Raw genomic sequence first — 22,368 nt, forward strand, 5'->3', positions numbered from 1 at the left:
ATGAATACACATAAATTCCATTGCACTTTAGAAGCACAGTGGCATTAAATATCTATCACCTTGTCCAATGCTTTGTTTTATAGATACCAAAAGAAAGATCTCTAAAATTTTTCCTATTAAATTCTTCAGTGTCCTTTTTCTTTTGAATAATTAACAATTTGTGACAAAAATATCGTCCAAATTCATAATTAAACTATCTCTTGTGTTTGAGGAACTTAAAATCTTATGGAAAAATAAAGTTGAGAGACTAAAAGTGAGAGTGAACCCATGAAAGTCCTATAAATAATTTTATATTTACTAAAAAAGTCAAGAGTGTTTTTCAGAAGGGAGTGTAAAAATTGTAATAATGTATTCTCAGAGGTGTGGTTTAGCACCTCCCTTGCATGTTCACCTTGTCTCTGGTGTTTTGACTTGAAGTTGTTGATTCCAAACATACTGTGATATTTAAGATAAAAAAGCGACTATTTATTTATTTTAATGTTTATTTTTGAAGGAGAGAGAGAGAGCTGAGCAGGGAAGCAGCAGAGAGAGAGGGAAACACAGAATCCAAAGCAGGCTCCAGGCTCAAAGCTGTCAACACAGAGCCCGACTTGGGGCTTGACCCCACGAACTGTGAGATCATGACCCACACTGAAGTTGGACACTCAACCGACTGAGCCACCCAGGCACCCCTAAAAAAGTGACCTTTTAAAACTTTGTTCTGTGTGGCGTTGTATGGCCAACCTCCATTGGCCAGTTTACCAGCGGGCTAGCTTTGTTTTCTCAAACCCCCTTCTATGTACAGGATTATGTATGGCTTTCGATAGCTCTACCTAGGATAGTGGTGTGTGACAGTCTGTAAGAGCAGAGTACTGACATCTGGTGGCAACCATTTTCCAGGTTCTTCCTTCCTGTGACTCCAAGGTTTTACTTCCGTTTCTTTTATTTTTCACAAGGCTGCATTGCCAAATTCTCTGTTCTTACTCAGGCTTTTATTTTACACCCCCTTTTCTAATTATCCCTTACAGGAGTGATTTAACATCTTTCATACTAAAGCTAAAATTGTCATGGTTTAGGAAAGGATACTGGGTATGATCTGGCTATAATAAGAATTTCATGGGTGGGAAGGTTTTACTGCATCTACAGAACATTTTTCTCCTGACACATTTTTTTCTTATTTTACACATCAAAGGCAAGTATGTACAATCAGCCAAATAGTCAACAACTTATGTCCATTCCAATCAAGGAGGGGAGTTTGTTCTGAATTAGATTATGGTCAATTTATTTGTGATTCCTTTGAGTGTTTTTACTCCCCTTTCCCCATAAATTGTTTTTTATATACAACCTATGTGGAGTTTTGTTTTCATTTTCATTTTACTTAGATGTTACCTTAGCAAGCCACCTTGCCATATTCAGTAATTGAAGTATTATTCTACATAAATTTTTTTCCGAAGATCTCAACATCTTTGGTCATAGGTACACCTCCTTGTACAAATAATTGTTATCCTACTTTTGGTTGAGGTAGAGAGTTGGAGAAATTATCTAATGACCTGCTAACTGGCTTAGAGATTAATCAGTAGCTGTACTGCCTATCACCTAGCACAACCCTTAGCCTTCCTATCACGTGACAACACAGTCCCCAGGCTTTAGGCCACAGATCTCTATTTCCAAGTGCTTTCATAATCAAAAGACCTTATTCATTTGAATTGTCACCTTTATGATATGTGGTGATATGTGATTTGCACTTTGGGCAGAGCACTAATTTGAGTTGTTAAATGTCTCGGGCTGGTGTGGTAGCTTCTTAAGTAATAGCGTTACCAGCAGCCCACCTCGTGCCCACATAGCACCACGGCTTTTGTATTGTGTTCTTGTCATGTATGTAGCAACTCCCTTGCAGTGATAGAAACACTCTTTCCTAGTGAAATATCAGTTGATGGTACTTAGGATGAATGAAGAAGTCTAAGAAGATGATGATCATTCCTAGCCTGAGAATCAGAAGTTTTGTAAGGAAAATTGTCCTATATGACATCACTTACTTCTTCAAGCATTTTTCCCAGGATGTTGATCTTATCAGCACTGAATAAAAAGCTTTTATGAGATACTTCTTGAAAAACATATCCTGTGGCAATTTCTTTGGAATACATTAGATTGAAAAAAATTCTTTATTGCAAGATTTATAATGTTTCATATATTGATGTATTTATTTAATTTCATTTTTGTATCTTGTTATTGAGGCATAATTGACATTTATTACTGCTTTAAGGTATACTACATAATGATTCTTTTTATATTGCAAATGCTCACAATAAGATCTAGTTAACCTCCATCACCACACATAATTACAACTTTTTTTTCTTGTGATATGAACTTTTAACATCTACTTCTTTTAACAACTTTTTAAAAAATATTTATTTTATTTATTTTACTTATTTTTTTAAGTAGGCTCCATGCCCAATGTGGGGATCGAACTCACACCCTGAGATCAAGAGTCCTATGCTCTACCGACTGAGCCTGCTAGGCAACCCTTCTTAAGCAACTTTCAAATATGCATCACCATGCTGTATATTACATCCCAGGACTTACTTATTTTATAACTGGAAGTGTGTACCTTTTGACCACTTTCACCATTTTGCTTACTCCCTAGCCCCTGCTACTGGCAACTACCAATCTCTTCTCTGTATCTGTGAGTTTTATTTTTTGTTTTGTTATTGTTTTTTTAGATTCCACATAGAAGATCGTACAGTATTTGCCTTTCTCTGCTGCTTATTTCACTTAGCATAATGCCCTCAATATTCATCCATGTTGTTACAAATGGCAGGATTTCCTTCTTTTTTATGGCTGAATAATATTCCATTGTCATATATACCACGTTTTCTTTATCCATTCATCTATTAGTGCACACTTAGGTTGCTTCTGTGTCTTGACTATTATAAATAATGCTGCAAGAAATGTAGGGTGCATATATCTTTTCTAGTTAGTGTTTTCATTTCCTTTGGATAAATACCCAGAAGTGGAATTGCTGGATCATATGGTAGTTCTATTTCTATTTTTTTTTTAGGAACCTTCATACTATTTTCCATACCATCTGCATCAATTTGCATTCCCACCAGCAGTGCACAAGTGTTACCTTTTCTCCATATCCTCACCAACACTTGCTATTTCTAGTAATAGCCATTCTGACCGGTATGAAGTGGTATCTCATTGTGGCTTTGATTTGCATTTCCTTAATGATTAATGGTATTAAGCTTCTTTTCATGTGTTTCTTGGTCATCTGTATGGGTTTTTTTGGCTAAAATGTCTATTCAGATTCTCTACCTTGTTTTTTTTTTTTTTTTTAAGATTTTATTTTTCAGTAACCTTTACAATCAACATGAGGCTTAAACTCACAGCCCTGAGACCAAGAGTCACATGCTGTACTGACTGAGCCTGCTGGGTGCCCTATATGCCCATTTTTTAATAAGACTTTTTTTTTTTTTGCTATTGATTTATATGAGTTCTTTATAAGTTTTAGATATTAACCATTATCAGAGAATAAGATTTACAAATACTTAATGCCATTCAGTGGATTGGCTTTTTGTTTGTTGATCATTTCCTTTGCTGCTCAAAAACTTTTTAATATGATGTAGTCCCACTTGTTTATTTTTGTATTTGTTGCCTTTGTTTTTGGTATAAAATCCAAAATATCATCATCAAGACTGATGTCAAGCTTTCCACATAATGTTTTTCTTCTAGGAATTTTGTGGTTTTAGGTCTTATGTTCAAGTCTTATTCCATGTTGGGTTATTTTTTTTAATGTATGGTATAAGATAGTGGTCCAGTTTCATTCTTTTGTATGTGGCTGACCAGTTTTCCCAGCACTGCTTATTGAAGAGACTGTTCTTTCCCTAGTGTATATTCTTATCACCTTTGTCATAAATTAATTGACCATATATGTGTGGATTTATTTCTGGGGTCAGAATTCTGTCTCATTGATCTCTGTGACTTTTTTATGCTAATACTATACTGTTTTGATTACTGTAGCTTTGTAATATAATTTAAAACAAGGGTACATGATGCTTCCTGCTTTGTTCTTTTTTTTTCCCACTTTTAAAATATTATTTATTTATTTATTTATTTATTTATTTATTTTTATTTTTATTTTTTTTTAATTTACATCCAAATTAGTTAGCATATAGTGCAACAATGATTTCAGGAGTAGATTTCTTAGTGCCCCTTACCCATTTAACCCATCCCCCCTCCCACAACCCCTCCAGTAACCCTCAGTTTCTTCTCCATATTTATGAGTCTCTTCTGTTTTGTCCTCCTCCCTGTTTTTATATTATTTTTGTTTCCCTTCCCTTATGTTCATCTGTTTTGTCTCTTAAAGTCCTCATATGAGTGAAGTCATATGATTTTTGTCTTTCTCTGACTAATTTCACTTCCTGCTGTGTTCTTCTTTTTCAAGATTGCTTTGGCTATTCACGGTCTTTTGTGATTCCAGACCAATTTTGGGATTATTTCTTCTATTTCTGTGAAAAATGCTGTTGGAATTTTGATGCGAATTATGTTGATTTTATGGATTTCTTTGGGTATTATGGACATTTTAACTATTAATTCTTAAAATCTCTGAGCATAGAATGTATTTCCATTTATGTGTGTCTTTTTCATGAAAGTTTCTTCATCATTGTCTTATAGTTCTCAGTGTATAGTTCTTTTACCTTGGTTAAATTTATTCCTAGATATTTTATTCTTTTTTGATGCAATCATAAATGGGACTCTTTTCTTTTTTCTTTATTTCTTTGTTTTTAGTTTATTTAAGAGAGAGAGAGGGAGGGAGAGAGAGAGAGAGAGAGAGAGAGAGAGAGAGAGAGAGAGAGAGAATGCATGTGCACATGAGCAAGAGAGGGGCAGAGAGACAGGGAGAGGGAGAGAATCCCCAAGCAGACTCTTCACTGTCAGCACAGAGCCCAATGTAGGGTTGGACTCGTGAACTGGTGCGATTGTGACCTGAGCCAAAATCAGAAGCTGGACGTTTGACCAACTGAGCTACCCAGGTACCCCAAGACTGTTTTATTTCTCTTTCTAATATATAGTGTGTAGAGACACAACTGATTTTGTATCTTGAAACTTACTGAATTCATTTATTCTAATAGTTTTATGGTGGAGTCTTTGGGGGTTTGTACATATAGCAGTATGTCATTTGCATATAATGATAGTTTTTCTTCTTTTCCAACTTGGATGCCTTTTTTTTTTCCTTGTCTAATTTCTCTGGCTAGGTCTTCCAGTAATTTGTTGAATAAAAGTGGTGAGAGTGGGCACCTGTGCCTTGTTTCTAATCTTAGAGGTAAAGCTTTCAGGTTTTCCTCATTGAGTATGATGTAAGCTATGGGCATGTCATACATAGTGTTTATTATATTGAGGTGCATTCCCTCTGTACCTACTTTTTTGAGAGTTGAAAAAGGCATAAATCAATAATGAATTTTGTCATATGCTTTTTCTGAATCTATTGAGATAGTCATGGTTTTTATTCTTCATTTTGTTAATGTGGTACATCACATGGATTTGTGGATGTTAAACCATCTTTACATACCTGGAATAAATCCCACTTGATCATGTTGTGCAACCCTTTTTATGTTTTGATGAATCTGTTTGCTAATATTTTGTTAAGGATTTTTGCATCTATGTTCATTAGGAATACAGGCCTAGAATTTTCTTTTCTTGTGATGTCCTTACCTGGTTTTGATACTGGGTCAGGCTGGCCTTATAAAATGACATTAGAGTCCCCTCTTCCTCTTCTATTTTTTGGAAGAGTTTAAGGAGGATTGGTATTAATATTTCTTTAAATGTGTGGTAATATTCAGGACCAGCCATCTGGTCCTGCACTTTTGTTCGTTGGGAGGTTTTTGATTACTGATTCAATCTCCTTATTAGTATTTGTTCTGTTGAGATTTTCTATTCCTTCATGTTTCATTCTGGTTAGGTTTTATGTTTCTAAGAATATACATAATTTTCTTCTAGGTTGTCCAATTTGTTGGTGTGTAATTGTTCATAGTAGTCTCTTATGATCCTTTGTTATTTCTGTGGTATTAGCACTATGTCTCGTCTTTCATTTCTTATTTTATTTGAGTCCTCTCACTTTCTTGGTAAGTCTAGCTAAAGTTTTGTCTATTTTGATTATTTATTCAAAAACCCAGCTCTTTTCATTGCCTTTTGTCTACTTTCTATTGCCTTTTTTGTCTGTATTTATTTTTGCTCTGATATTTGTTATTTCTCTCCTTCTACTCACTGTGGGCTATATTTGTTCTTCTTTTTCTAGTTCCTTGATAATGTAAATTAGGTTGTTTGAGGTGTTTCTGGTGTCTTAATGTAGTCATCTATTACTATGAAATTTCCCTCTTAGAACTGCTTTTGCTGCATTCCATAAGTTGTGATATATTTACATTTTCATTTGTCAAGGTATTTTTTGATCTATCTTTTGATTTCTTCTTTGACCCATTGGTTGTTCAGTAACATGTTGTTTAATCTTCACATACTTGTGAATTTTCCAGTTTACTTTTTGTAATTGATTTCTAGTTTCTTACCATTGTGGTCAGAAAAGATGCTTGATATGATTTTAATCTTCTTAAATTTGTTAAGACTTGTTTTGTGGCCTAACCTATGATCTATTCTGGATAATGTTCCATGTGTGCTTGAGAATGTGTGTTCAGTTACTTTTGGATGGAATGTTCTGTATATATATATCTGTTAAGTCCATCTGGTCTAATGTGTTGTTTAAGGCCACTGTTTCCTCACCAGTTTTCTGTCTGGATGATCTATCTGCTGATGAAAGTGAGGTATTACTCCTTTATTGTTACTGTATTGCTATGTATTTCTCCCTTTAGATCTGTTAATATTTGCTTTATATCTTTAGTGTTCCTAAATAGGTGAGTGCATAAATACTTGCAATTATATCCCCTTCTTGGAATGACCCCTTTATTACTTATAATGACCTTCTTTGTGTTTTGTTACCATCTTGACTTTTATCAGAAACAACAGACTTTACCAGCTTTCCTTTGGTTTCCATTTTCATGGAATGTCTCTTTCTATCCCTTCACTTTCAGTCTGTGTATGTTCTTAAATCTGAAGTGAATTTTTTAAAGGAAGCATACAGATGGGTCTTGGTTTTCATCTTTCCAGCGACTCTTGTCTTTTTATTGGATAATTTAGTCTCTTTTCATTTAAAGTATTTATTGATAGGTATATACTTATTGTCATTTTGTTAATTTGTTCTGGTTGTTTAGTAATTCTTTTTCCCTTTCTTTCCTTGCTCTTTCGTGATTTGATGGTTTTCTGTAGTGGTATGTTTAGATTCCTTTATCTTTTGTGTGTCTATTATTGGTTTCAGCTTTGTGGGTACTATATAAAACAACTTCTATAAAGCAACTTCTATAAAACAATTTCTGTTGTTAAGTCTATTTTTAGTTGATAATGACTTAAGTTTGCATACATTCTACAGCTTATTTTTTTACTCTCCTCCACCCATTTTATGTTTTTGATGTCACAATTTATGGCTTTTTATCTTGTGTGTTCCTTAAACAATTATTGTTATTATAGTTATTCCTTTTGCTTTTTAAACCTTTATTCTAGCTTTATAGGTGATTAATCCACTACCTTTGCTGTATTAAATTTGCCTCTGCCAGTGTGATTTATACTTTCATATGTTTTTCTGCAACTAATTAGTGCCCTTTCTTTTCACCTTAAGTAAGTCCCTTTAACCTTTTAACCTTTTTTGTAAGTTTGGTTTAGTGGTGATGAACTTTAACTTTTGTCTGGAAAACTTATCTCTCCTTTAGGTCTGAACTGTAACTTTGCTGGGTAGTGTAGTCTTGGTTAGATGTTTTTGTTGTTGTTGTTGTTGTTTTCTTTCATCATTTTGAATATATTATGCCATTTCCTTCTGGCCTGCAAAGTTTTTGCTGAAAATCTGGTAGTCTTATGCGGTTTCACTGGTATGTAACAAGTTTGTTTTTTTTTCTCTTGCTGATTTTAAGATTTTCTCTATACCTTTAACTTTTGACACATTAGTTATAATGTGTTTTGGTGTGGGTCTCTTTGAGTTCATCTTTTTTGGAATTCTGTGGGCTTCCTGGGTCTGGATGTCAGTTTCCCTCCCCTGGTTAGGGAAGCTTTTAGCCCTTAGTTCTTGAAATAAATTTTTTTCCCTCTCTCTCTCTCTTTTTTCCTCTGGGACCTTATGCTGCAAATGTTGATCAGTGTGATGTTGTCTCATGAGTCCCGTAAGCTATCTTAACTCTCTCATTTTTTTCTTTTTGCTGCTGTGATTGAATGAGTTCCTGTGCCCTATCCTCAAGTTCACTGATCCTTTTTTCTTCATCTGGTCTTTTTTTGCCATGATGCTTTCTAATTTTTTTCATCTAGTCTGCTGTTGAACCCCTCTTGTATTTTTCAGTTCATTTATTGTATTCTTCAGCCTTGAGACTTCTGTTTGGTACTGACTTATATTCTCTGCCTCTTTTTGAAGTTCACACTTTGTTCATTCATTCTTCCTCTATGCTTGGTGAGCATAATTATGAATGTTATTTTGAACTCTTAATAGGTAAGAGTTCATTATTTCCATTATGCTAAGGACTTTTTCTTGTTTTATCTGGTTCTTTCTTTGGAATGTTGTCTGTGTTCATTTTCCTTGACACTCTGTATTGGTTTTTATGCTTTGGATAAAGTAGCCACCTATCCCAGTCTTGAAGGAGTGGCCTGGTATAGGAGATGAATTTTATTGTCCAACCCTGCCCTAGCTCGAACCTTTGATATTGTCTAAGCGGCCTACTTCATCCTTAGTGGCTCCTAGTAGTTGGGGCTGGTGCCAAGACTTGTCATTGTGCCAACTGTAGAAGAACCTCAGTCAGCACCTAGATTCAGGCTGTTTGGAAGCCAGATTCTCAGCAACATTTGAAGTATGCAAATATACCTCTTTCAGCGGAAGACTGGGAGAAGGGCATATGTGCTGCCTCTGCACTGAATCCTGGGGCTATAGCCAGTTAAGAGCTATTTCTTTGTGTGCTACCATTCTGTTGAAGCCCTGCTGGTCACCAGGGCTGGGCTAGGCTGTCAAGCGATGTGCCCTCTGGAAAGGAGCCAGAAAAGCAGGGGTACCAGATGTGTATACGAGCTCCTTTCTTGGAAATACCGGTGAACTGGGGCCGGGTGGAGGGGGAGTGTGAAGATAGTGCCTGCTGGCCTAGATGTGTATTTAATTACAAGCCTCCCCTCAGGGCACAGCTATGATGACAAGCTAATTGTCCTCTCTTTCACAGAGAGACTGGCAGTGCTTTTCAGTCTGCTGTCTCTATGCTGTGTCTTGTGGGAGGGATAGCTGGTTACGAATTTCCTTCATTACAGCCTTATAGGGCTCCTGAATGTAAATCCTATTGGCCACCAGAGCCAGGCTGTTGAGGGGTGTCCTCTGGGCAGCAGCTGCAAAAACCGGGGCATCAGACATGTGCCCAAGCTCCTTTGGGGGCAATACCAGCAATCTAGAGTGAAGCAGCGGGAGAGTGGGAAGTGATTGGCCTTGCCTTGGAGGTCGTCTCTGGAGAGGATTATAGTTGGCTCTTAGGTGTGTGTGTCAGAAGCCTGCCCCTCTGGCTGCAGCTATGACGATAAGCAATAGTCGTCTCTAGCAGAGAGACTGTTTCATTCTGTCTCTGCTCAGCCCTCAGGCAGTAGGTGGTTGAGAACGGTTTCTCTGTTACAGTCCCATGGGATCTGCTTCCACTAGCCACCACAGCCAGGCAATCAAGGGGTGTTTCCTGGATGGCAGCAGCAAAAATCAGGGTGCCAGGCATTTGCATAAACTCTTCCTGGGAATACTGGCGACCTAGAGTGAGGCAGGGGGTGAGCAGACAGATGGTACTTACCAGCCTCAGTCTTTGGAGATTATTTCAGTGGGCTCCTAGATGTTTGTTAAATCAGGTGTCCACCCCTCATGCTGAAGTTTTAAGATGAGCAAATAGGCTTCTTTCACAGAAAGACTGGGCACTTTTCAGCGGGTGGCCTCTGCACTGGTCTCTAGTGTGGGCAACCCCATGGGAGCCTTTTAACAAGTGTTTGGCAGATTGCTATAGCCTTATGGGTCTTGTGGATGTTAAGTCCCGTTGGCTTGTGAAACTAGATGTTTTGGGGGTTGTCTCTCAGGTGCTGGTCTTAAAAGTTAGGGTGCTCCTGTGGGTTCAGATCCTTTGATCCTTGAAGCGCGATTTTGAGCTCCCTCCTGATTGTAGGCTGCCGCACCAGGGGTGGGGTTTATGGCAAGATTGTTTCATCCTCTTCTATTTGTTTTGCTGTGGGTTGTCTCTTGTTTGCCTAATGTGTAGCAGTGATTCGGCTAGTTTTTCGATTTTAGAGGAAATTTTTATATAAACTGGTGTGGTAGGCAGAATTCTAAGATGGCTCTCAATGTCCCCACCTCCTGGTGTATACACACCTCTCTCAGTTATCCAAACACAGATTGAGGTGTTGCTTTGAAAAGATTTTGCATACGTAATTAGATAAAAAAACCAGGTGATTATCAGGAAAGAGAGGTATTCACTTGGTTTTGATTTAATCAGGTGACCCCTTAGAAGGGGCTGGGCTCCTTACAAGATCAAGGCGTGGGATGGATCTGTCCTGAGGGAGAGTCTGTTTGCTAGTTTTGAAAATGGAGGAGACCACATGGCAAGGAATGCAGGTGGCCTGTAGGAGTGGGGAGTGGCTCCTAGCTGACAGATTACGTTGAGACCTCTGTCCTGCAACTGCAAAGAAACGAGCTTGGGAGAGCTCTAGATGAGAATGTAGTCCCGTGGATGTGTTGATATAAGTTAGCCTTCTAGAACTCTGAGCACAGAACCCAGCTCTTCTGACCTATAGAACTGTGAGCTAATAAACGTTATTTTAAGCTTCTAAGTTTGTACTAATTACAGCCCCAATATAAAACTACACCAATGGAATATTTTGCTTCACAAAATTGCAACTATTTGTTAAATATTTATTGATGTTAAATCCACATTATACCAGCACAACAATCCAAAGTAGTATGATAGTACTTTTTTTTATAAATACAACATAAAAGGTGGCAAATAATGCTACTTAACCCCAAACCCAGCAAATTAGCAAACAGTCACATTCAGAGAAATTTGGCAAGTAAGATAATGACGTAAGTCATAATTCTACAATATAGATAGGTCCATGAAAGACTTTGTATGGTATCTTAAATTCCATATTAGCAATGCATATTAAGTGTGGTCAAAGAAACTTGCACCACTCTGCAAAGAACATCTGCCACCCAGTGATTAAGCCTATGAATCATTTAAAACTTGGTTGGTTGGTGTTCTTAAAAAGAAGTAGAAAGCTGTACATGTGAAGCAGTAATATGAAATATATGGGGTGGTACACAGATATAAAATTATTTTAAAAAATACTACGTATTGAATTAACTGAGCTAAGACAGTTCAACGTTTTTATTATAAATAATGAAAGATATATGTGTTTTGCATAAGGAATACAGTGTTTTCTTTTCATAGCAAAGTACCATTAAAACCTCATGTCTTATAATACCATAATATCCGGCCAAATTGTTTTTTCTCCTTTCTAAAGTTTATTGGTTCCGACTTAAAGCCATCAAGTCTGGTCAGAATCCTCTCAATCTAGCTGTTGCAAGGATCAATATGCATTCAAAAAGCAGTCTGTCTTTGCAGAGATGCCTTTACAAACTACCCAGAACCCAGCACCTTAAGGCAAAGTTTCATGGCAGCGTGGAAGTGAACCAATGTTTTTCACTCACCATATTGGTGTCATTGGGAAAAAAAATAGATTATGGCACAAACCTGTTTTTGTCTCTCCCAAGAATCCATTTCCCTCGAGTAGACTAGCTCCCACAGGCAGTTTCTCTTTGATGCCAATCTTGCAGTCTCGGCCCATTTTCCACTTGCTCAACACATCTAACCTCTTCAGCTACTACACAGACTTCAGACACACTGAAACTTCCATAGCACATGTGCTCCAATCTCCCAGCTGCCCCTAGATCCCCTGACTTTTGAGTGGCAGTGTTTTTCCACCTATACTTTAATTTTGAGGAAAACCAAAAAAAAGCCTGGCCTCTATCATGTCTCCCGCCCATCTACTTTTATCTCCATGAATACAACGTAAGTGTGCCGGTAGCATTTTCCTTCATTCTTCCTACTCCTTCCAGGCCCGTCTTTCCTCTGAATACTATATGCCTTGGCCATTTGGGTGAGTGGGGTGTCTTTCGTGGAATGGACTGTAATATAGTTCTGCTTTATTCAGAATACTTTATATTATTTATATTTAAATTAGCCTTTTAATATGGTCTGTAAGTAAGCTTCCTACCAAGGTAGCATGAAAAGAAAATACTACACATAAAGAAAAAGAAAGCTAAGAACTAAGGTATCAACCTTGTTAGAAAACTCTTGATATTAATAAGATTTAAGGCAAGTAATTCCTTCCTTATGATTTAATATAAAACAATTTGCAAAGACAAGGCATTTACTTGGATTTGTCATTTCCTCTTCCTTTTCATCCCCACATATTGCACTTGGTTCACTGTAGCTGTCTGAATACGCTGCCCATTTCGAGTCATTTTAGTATTAACTTGTACAACTGCCTCGTGTTAAGCATTCCACACTGTCATGCTATGTAGCACCTATAGCTAGTGTTTAAAGGCACGTCTGAAAATACAAATTCTGGTTACCTTTGAACAGTGGATTTCCATTAGCATTTTGGCATTTCAGATCGCTTTCATCACAGAAATTCCAAAAGTTTTAAATTGGATGATGAATGTGAATTTTCTGTGCAATGTGTACATTTCTATTAGCATCACCTACTTAAACTCTAAATTTGGTATATCAAGTAAGAAAAATATTATTTTGGTGTTTATTTCTTACAGTCAAAGGTATGTTTTTGCCCTTTACGTAATGTGACAAAGGAGTATGTTGGTCAAGGCAATGGTTGTTTCAGTGTCTCAGCTTTAACAAGAATGTTGGATTACAGGTCCTCACTTTCCACCAAGCCAGTGTTCAGTGTCAGGTGAGACGGGCTGGCTTCAGGTTGGAAGGCTGCTTTAATGTCCAGTCCCTGGTCCGAAAGCGCTGCATAGCGACTGGCTGAGGGCCGTACTTTTTTTGGCTTGGTGCTCTGTGGCTGCTGATGCCACTGGGCTACAATAAAAAAGGAAAAAGGAAAAATAAGATTTTTAAAATAAACAAGATGTAATTGGAAAGCACTTAAATGTTTCAAGTAAATACAGTATGTCTTTATATATGTACCAGACACACGCTCTTTGTCATGGTAGAAATCCTAAAATTTAAGCACAGTTTTGCATTTTCCTCATATGCTGCAGATTTACTGCAGGGTAGTGGGACTATAATAGCTACGCAGTAGTTTGGTGTAGTTTGTTTTAAATACTTACTGCAGCACAGGAAATCTTTCGAAATAGTCACTCAGATTCCTAATTCTCAACTCTTTCCCTCTTAAAAAAATCTTCAAAGCTCAAAATGTATAAATGCTATAATAATTACAATAGGTGTATTCTGGATGGATGTTTTTAACACTAATCAATTGAAAAAAACTGGGCAGTAGGGGAGGTTGAGGTCACTCAACCTTGAAGAACCTCACAAAGTTACTTCCTATTCAAGAAGAGGTAAAGTTTGAAAATCAGTTCTTAATTTTTTCTAGTAGTTTTCTTTACGTCAATAGATCGCATAATGCTATTGTACTAGTCCATGAATTCAACAGAAATAATTTTCTTTAAATTCAGGATGCATGTACACAAATATTCATACACAAACACAAACCTATTGCTAAGCTGCTTAATGTATATTAAGGAGGAAGGCGCTAAGCCACAAGAAGTATGCATTCCAGGATCAATGGTACACACATTTAGAGTGCATGAAGACACTGTGATAGGATTATAATACAGGAAGAAATGTTAAGAGGCAGTCATTTGCAGAACACAGTAACAAGAAAATGTGAACAACATGGTTATGTCTTTGCCTACTGTTAATTCCTAAGGATGCTTGAGTAAGGAAGCCAACAACTGACTAGCCAAAGTCAGAGAAATAAACATGCATATTTGGCTACTAATGCAAAGTTCCTGAATGATACTTGGGTATTTGTTCTCCTCGTGTAGTTCACTATTAATGTTGAGAAACTATAAATAGAAAGAGAAAGAGCAGTATGAAATTTTTGGCAAATAAAATGCTAGAGTTGTTTATAAGCTTATATAAAAGTCATGTGATTTGCTGTCCCGATGTCTAATTTTTCATGATTTAACGAATAAATGCAATGAGATGAGATGAAGCGGCACTCACTGTAAACGTCCAGCCTGGCAGTACAGGACACAATCCCTGCTTCATTCTTGGCTGACACTGTATACCACCCAGCATCTTCTTTTGTGGCTCCCTGAATGAGCAGGCAGATGTAGCCATGATTATCCTGGTGCATGCTGGAGAAATGGATAAAGTCATTAGCGTTCTAAATTTTTAAAGAGTGGCTTTGGACACGAAGCATCATTTTTAATTAGATCATTAGAAACAGAATTGTGCAAGTAGCGGATAATAGGGTCATACTTATTCTGGAAAGGCTGCTAGCCCCATTAAAGTTAATGGGAGAGAAGAGCAGACATCAAGAGGTTGAATAAATGTGCGCACTTAATTTCTAGTCGAGGATTGCCTTTACAAAGCCCACTGAATAGTTTCTGTATCGCCACTGAAGCGAATGAATTCATCTTTTCTTTTAGACATAACACTCAAAAATCACGATGAAATTAAGTTAGAATGTGCCTCATCACATGCCATTAGAGCTTCCTTCCAAAAGCTTAATCATACATTAGGGTGAAGAGTGATTTTTGTCTTTGATATCATTAATAGCATGACTCTTACACAGATTTATGTGCTATATAAAGTGCATCTTTATATATCCTTAGGGCCTATTGAGCAGGTGTGGATTAAGTTAAGTCATCGTGTATTCTCACCTTACTCGGTCAGTGCTGTGAGTGAGTGATTCATTTTCTTTCTTCCAAAATATCTGAGGCGGTGGCATGCCCGAAACACGGCATTCCAGTCGCACGGGGTACCCATCCGCAACTCCTGTGTTTTGCAGCTTCTCGAGAAACACAGGGGGTTTGTGTGCCTCTTTAGCTAAGGAAACATGAGATGCATGATGTATCAGTGATATACAAAAGTAGCACTATAAAGAATCCAGAAGCTTTTAGAAATATCGCTTAAACAGACCTTTTATTTTATGGTACCATTTTTCACTTCAGGTGGTTAGGATGCTAGTCCTCTCTCCAAATTATTCTTTTACCAAGAAAGGTTCCTATGCTTCATTCCACTCATTTATTTCCTCAATTAATTCAAGTCTGACAGGCCCACACAGTCCACTGGCCATCTGGTCCACAGAATGCCTGTCTGACAGGCTGCATGACACTCCTAAGTCATTGCTAGCATCTGGGATGGCTTCACTACTAATTATGTCACCAAGCACTCGAAGCCTTTACCAACTACCGCCACCTAGTGACTCTGAGGAGAACAAGTCTTTCTAGGAATTTGATCCACTCAGATTCCCTTCCTGCAATCTGAAATGTCTGCTATGAAGATTTGTTAAGTCTTGGCTTAAATGAGACATACCATAGGATTTAAAGGGGGAAAAAGTGGGGGATACATCTTTATCTAAATTTGGCAGCTTTAAATTGTTATGTATATACATCTTCCAAATTATAAACTCCGGTTTGTATTCTCTGAAGAAAGCTATAAAAAGACAACTTTATTATTACCTTGAAGGAAGGAAGCCATAAGAGACAACTTTATGACTTAGACTGAAAAAGTTAGAACTATTTGTTAATAACACTCTGAGTATTACTATCCAATGGGAAATTGTTTTCTTAGATCTGAGGTGTAAACAATTTCAGAAAAAGAATAAAGTTTATTTTCTTCTGAGCTCCCAATAATGAACTTGAGGATGCATGTTTTTATAAACCACCCTCTCCTTTGGGATGACAAATATATCAAGGCAAAACAGCTAGGGGACAAACAGGTGAAGAGAATAAAAAATTCTACCTGAAAATTTCAAATACCTAAGACTCTCTAAGACCTTGAATGATGTAGAGGATTATACTTTTATTTCATTAACCGTATTTCATATGGTTTCCTGCCCTACGCTGTTTGAGGGAAAATGGGACCAGACCTCACTCAATATTCTTTTTCTGGATCCCAGTTTGAAAAGAGCATACAAGGCATAAAATAAACCTTAACATCAAAGCCACTCACCAGTAGGAAGAACATCCACCATTTGGGAGCATTGCTACACAGGGAACTGATGATACAGAGCTTTGCATGATTTAATCCTTATAAAATGACATAATCCTTGGGGCGCCTGGGTGGTTCAGGTGGTTGAGCATCCAACTTCAGCTCAGGTCATGATCTTGCGGCTTGTGGGTTCGTGCCCTACGTTGGGCTCTGTGCTGACAGCTCAGAGCCTGGGGCCTGCTTCTGATTCTGTGTCTCCCTATCTGTCTGCTCCTCTCCATTTCACGCGGTCTCTCTCTCCTCTCGAAAATAAACATTTAAAATGACATAATCCTTATAAAAGTTCTGTGAGGCATTATGGTCCCTATTTTACACATGGGGGAATTGGTTGCAGAGATGTTATATATGTGCCAAAGGACATAGCCAGCGGACGAGAGTGGGGATTAGAACTGAGATCTGACGCCAAAGACATGACACCTGTAATCGCTGTGCACCGCACCTAATGCAAGTGCTGACCAGGCACACCAGGATGCCTGTGTCTTTCAGACCTTCAACTCTCATCCTGAGGACAGATATGACCCAAGGGAACATTAAACAGGAGAATGCTGAACGGTTTTGGTTGGAGGAGGGATGGTTAGAGGAATGGATGAAATTGATCCTAGTTGTGTAGGAATATCAAATACTTGATGTAAAATTTAAAAGCACGGTTAAGATATACTACAACAGCCCAGGTATTTATGACTTTTGTGTGTGAAAAATGTCCTGGTGCCTTAATTAGCATAATTATCCAGGATTTTAGCCACAACCTCCTGGGCTTTATTCTCATTGCTATTTTATTTCTTGAAAGAGAAGTAAAGACTCATCATGTGGGGAAGAGCACTAGGAGTCAACAGACTATGGGAATCTGGCCCTCAGTTAATTAAATAGGACCCTGGGAGAGTCGCTTACACTCCCTCATTTCCACACCTGTAAAATGAGCAAGAAAATTTGCTCTAATTATCTCTTAGGGCTTTTATGAGGGCCAGGTGATACAGTGGTTAGGAAGCACCTTGCAAATAGGGATATGAGAAATAAACACTGTTTCTTTTTTAAAAGAGAACAGATAATAGATGCTCAACTCTTAAGGATACTATAAACCTTCCTTATCTAAGGGTAAAACTTTATATAACGTTATGTACTTCTACAAAATTTAATAGTATATAATTCATTAAAAAGCAAATTTGAATATGACTGTGACACTGGGGGTAAATGATAATGTTTAGAAGTTTTGAATTTTGAAGCCAATGCCTCTTACTTTAAAAACTGGGTAGCACTGTATGCATCAGCCAAATCCTATATGTAAGTTTGGTTCTGGAATCCAGGGTGCCATTGCTCCTTCTCTATGGAACACTGGAGGCCAACTCACACATGAGAAACAGAATGACCAGAACAGCTGCTAAATTCCTCCTCTCTCTTGGCCAGGCTAATGGGAGAAGGGAAAGATAAATAATAATGGCTACACTGAAAACAATTAATGTTTCTGATTTGGTAAGTCTTGTGTCCTAATTGGCTACTTTGATGATACACTCTATTTTTTTCAGCAGTTTTATGTGTTCTCCATACTGGTTAATAATGCAGGATCAATTTACATTTTTACAGCCGATACTCATTCTGAGAGGAAAAAATTCACAGACTTGCTTACCAGCAACCACAAGCTCCAGGCTGAATGAGTTTTGTCCTGCTCGATTAGTGGCTATACATGTGTAGATGCCAGCATCTCGTGATGTGACTGGCTCTATGATCAGAGAGTGCACCCCGTTCTCACGCACGAGCATCTTGTGAGCGCTGTCGGGGCGTATAGGTTTTCCATCTAGTTGCCAGCTGAGATCTGGGGTTGGTAACCCACTGACCTAAACCAGAAAGGAGCATATAAATTTCTCTAATACTGAAACAATGAAATCGTTAATAGCTGGGAAACCACCATGATTCCTCCTTTGGTACTATAAGGATGGGTTTTAGTGTCGGCTCACGTTACTCTTTTGCTTAAACCTTTCAATGGCTTACTGAGCAATCATGGACTCCCTTCTAAACATCTCTTGTATCTCTTAGATCTCTTATAAGATATCTTAGATCTCTTATATTTCCTAGAGAAAAGGAAAACAGGGGACTTAAAAAAATTTGTTGTCTTACCTCACCAGGGTTATGAAGATTACTGGGATCAGGGCGCTGAGCTCTTTGGAAAAAGGTGTCCAACCACAATAACACACTCAGCTGGCATTTATACACTATAAAGCTTATTATCAAAGGGTTGCCATAGCTATGGAGACATCAGTTAATGCATCCATCAGCACACAGAGCTATTATTATTTTATCATCTTTGAAATTAAGTAACAAGAGCAATATGAAATTACCCAGAAAGCCATCTCAACAAATTAGCATCACAATGGAAACATAAAATCCTGAGAGCATGACAGTTGTGTTGACCAGAGACCAGATAAAAGCACATTTAATTGCTAATAACACATTGTGCTGTGAAGGGGTAGGGATGGTTGCCATCTGTCAGCTCTTTATAGTTTTGCCCTTGATTGTCCAAGGGAAGAAAAGCACCATTAAGGAAGGCTTTTTTTTTTTCCCACCCCCACCCCAGATTTACTAGTGGGAAATTGCATACAAAAAGATGTCATTTGGACTGTAAAATAATTCTTTTGAAAAACCAGCTCTGCCAAGTTCCATTCTTGCCGCGTGATACTCTCGTTTAAAAGAGTATCTATAAGATACCCATCTCTGCACATATAGCAAAGTTCTCGAGAATTTAAGGGAAAAAAGTAAGGAAACTGAAATTACTGGCTAAAAGGATGAAGACAGTTTGGAAACAAACAGCAGTAGTTAGCTTGGCTTTGGAGAGGGCAGGCTCTCTGTTCTCCATCTGGGCACCTGCTCTCCCTCAGCTCTCCACATACACTGCTTTACCTGTTTGGAGGTCACTAGAGGGAGGAGGAGGAGGAGAGTGGACACTCCTGGTCAGGCTCCAGGCCTTTCCCAAGGTTGGGGGGGGGGGAGAGGAGGAGGAGGAGGAGGAGGAGGAGGAGGAGAGTGGACACTCCTGGTCAGGCTCCAGGCCTTTCCCAAGGTTGGGGGGGGGGGGGGAAAGGGGAGGAGGGGGGGGGGGGGAGAGGAGGAGAAGGAGGAGGAGGAGGAGAGTGGACACTCCTGGTCAGGCTCCAGGCCTTTCCCAAGGTTAGAAATAAGGTGGCACTGCTCACTGCCACCTTGCTAGGTTAGATCCTGACTGAGGTCATGGTATGTTTAGTAGGAGAGTCCTTCAAAGTGACTGTGCACTCTCAAACCACTGATCCACGTGCATCTCTGCCAGTACAGACCTAATCACATTAAAGGCAAAGGGAAAATGCCCACTTCTTCTACCCCTATTCTAATTCCAGCTTTTCTGGTTGTGTAAAGAAGGCCTGATTTCAGAAATTTAAGGTCATTATAAGCAGGTCATAATTTTGAACAGATACATGCTCTGAGCTGATATGGGGATGGGAGGCGGGAGATGAGCAAATCTGTTACTAGAGGGATTGGATTAGTCATTTTCCCTTAGCACTTAGTACCAGGTCAACGGTAGTGTCTAGGAATGCACCTAATGGGTTAAAAGCAGGGGAGTGGTGCTTTTTTGGGGGTAAATCTATGTGTTGCTTTAGTGATATAAGGATTACTTTGATTTTTTTCTTCTTAAAGCTTACATATACTGATAATTTTTTTCTTAAAAAAATGTAGATTTTTTTAGACCTTTTTACACATGAAGTAATAATCCCTTGGTATCATCTAATAACTAAAATAAAATTTACTCTGTTAAATGTCATCTTACAGGTAGTCTATATGAATTAATTATAGACCAAAAATATACATATAAATACAGATCAACTTTTGTACTTATACTGTAGAGAGAATTATGTTGGAAAATAAAATACTTCTGAAGAGTACTTTTTAAAACACATTTCTATAAACCTAGATTTAATACTCAAGTACCTTGCATTTGTGTTCTGCAATCCCAGACAGAACCAGCAGAGGGACCCCAAATAATTTTTAAAAACCTTTTCCATATTTAAGAGCTAAAACATAATAAATAATGGGGCAAAAAACCAAAACAATCATAAAAAATTTCAGAGCAGTGGTAATTAAACATTTCTGGCCTTGAGCTCCTTTGAGAAACTGGTGAAAGCTATACCATATACATAATTTTGTATGCAATTTCAAAACTCACACACCTAATGAAGGCTGCCTCCCCAAGGACCCTGGGTTAAGAAGCCTTGCTGTAAAAAGGGTGAGAGAAGGATGTCACTCTAACCTTGGAAATGGGAGGAATAAAAGAGTAGATACATGACTACAAAATTTATATGAAAAAAGAATGAAGATAAATTATTAGGACATGTAACAGATTTAACACATTTACTACTTCAACAAAATTGGAAACTTAAAGGGAAAAAACCTCCCAGTGACTTTGTACAGTATGCTATATAGAGTTCTAAAGAAAGAAAACATTTAGTAAAAATTTAAAAGAATGACAAAACAATATATAAACATCTAGTATATTTCATTTTTTTCCCCGATGTATGCTGGAAAACATTTTAAAGATGTATGTATACCTTACATAATTTCCCTAAAAGGAATTCAAGAGTAATGTCAGTGAGGGGAGAAGGGAAGCCAGAGATTTGCAGGCAATAACCAGCTCTTACTTTACAATCCATTCTGCAGAGTTTTCCTTCTTGAACAGTTAGGTCTCCAGGAGCCTGTAAGAAGTGAGGTCTGAAGAATCGCTCCTGAATTGGTTCGTTTTCATCTCCACTGTCCCTTGATCTAGAACGAGGCCTTAGCACAAGACAGATAATAAACAGATAGAAAGATGAAAGGAAAGGAAAGGAAGAAAACAAAGAGGGAGGGGGAGGGGAAGATAGAAGTTATCTTCAGACTCTCAGTCATTTATTTTTTTAATAATATGTGGAGCAATAATATAATTTCCTTACCTGATTCTTACTCCTACAGTTTACACATAAAGTCAAAAAAGCAAAACCTTGTTCATTTCCAAGTTTATTAGAAATTTAATAGTCTGCTACTTTCTGGTGTTAAATAACTCTGCTATCCTAATTCTTAGAGCTAATATGAATAATAAAAGGGGAAATGGGAAAAAATGAAGTACTCTATATTAACCTATTTTTTTCCTAAATACTTTCGAAAGCTATATGAGAAGTAGCAACAACTGCTGCTCATTTTTTGCCAAATCTTTTTCAGTAGTAATTACAACTTCCCACTATGATTTTACATTTATAGGAAATTAACATTTCTTATTATTTTGTAAGAATTTCAGATCTTTCCAATCAAAATTCCTTTTCATATTAACCAGGAAAACAAATTATATATTTTTTAGCTTTAAAATAAAATTGTGCAAATCTTCCAGATTTTGTGTACCTCTCTCACTTTTAAGTATGTTGCTAGAGGCACCTTTAAGAGCAATAAAATTGAAAGTAATTGCAGGGAAGATGTAAGAAAGGAACAAGATTGTCACTAATCACTAGAAGAGAAGTTTAAAAACATTTAACCAGAAAAAGCAGAACAAATGAAAGAGCGATATAATTAATAGGTCAGTAATTCCCAGTTTTAGGTAGTTTCCTCTTCTCTAACTACAGGTCTAATTTATGAACAAAATGCTTTCCTAGGAGACACTGGCACATGGACAGTCTTAAATGTATTGAAGACACAAGCGAAGCAGAAGAAAAAAAAATGCAAGAGCATGGATGTGGTACTATGTTGTGTTTACGTTCACACATACAGGCACAGGTTCCTGTGAACAGACACTGTCACAAACAAGTTAGAATTAAACCCCCGTGTGTTTCAGAGCCAGAATTGTCTTCCAAATTGTTGAACAAAGGACTCTGTGCATCCAATCACGAGGAGATGCAGAAACACCACTTGTTTGGTGCTTACCTTTTGTGAGCCTAACTTAGTATGCATTCTCTTCACCAAAAGTGTTTGGATCTGTGGCCTGTAGTTTACTGTCTGGGCTATTTGAGCATACTGTGTAAAATACCTAAATAGGAACCCAAGATGACAGGCTGGTTGACTTACCATATTCTTTTTT

At 37.7% G+C, this 22,368-nt stretch overlaps 1 protein-coding gene across 2 annotated transcripts in view; it reads right to left on the reverse strand.

Moving 5' to 3' along the window:
* Positions 1 to 11,435: 11,435 nt before the first annotated feature.
* The window catches only part of PALLD (palladin, cytoskeletal associated protein), a 397,583-nt gene continuing 386,650 nt past the window's right edge, over positions 11,436 to 22,368 (reverse strand). For both annotated transcript variants that reach the window (XM_047855047.1, XM_047855048.1), the window contains exons 16-20: positions 20,969 to 21,101; positions 17,935 to 18,142; positions 14,981 to 15,146; positions 14,319 to 14,452; positions 11,436 to 13,166 (exon numbers count right to left, since the gene is read on the reverse strand). In XM_047855047.1, coding sequence (XP_047711003.1) covers positions 12,994 to 13,166; positions 14,319 to 14,452; positions 14,981 to 15,146; positions 17,935 to 18,142; positions 20,969 to 21,101 — 814 coding nt within the window. In that variant the 3' untranslated portion in view covers positions 11,436 to 12,993. The remainder of the gene's footprint in view (positions 13,167 to 14,318; positions 14,453 to 14,980; positions 15,147 to 17,934; positions 18,143 to 20,968; positions 21,102 to 22,368) is intronic.

The sequence above is a fragment of the Prionailurus viverrinus genome, chromosome B1, assembly GCF_022837055.1.
Source record: "Prionailurus viverrinus isolate Anna chromosome B1, UM_Priviv_1.0, whole genome shotgun sequence".
Classification (NCBI taxonomy): Eukaryota; Metazoa; Chordata; class Mammalia; order Carnivora; family Felidae; genus Prionailurus; species Prionailurus viverrinus.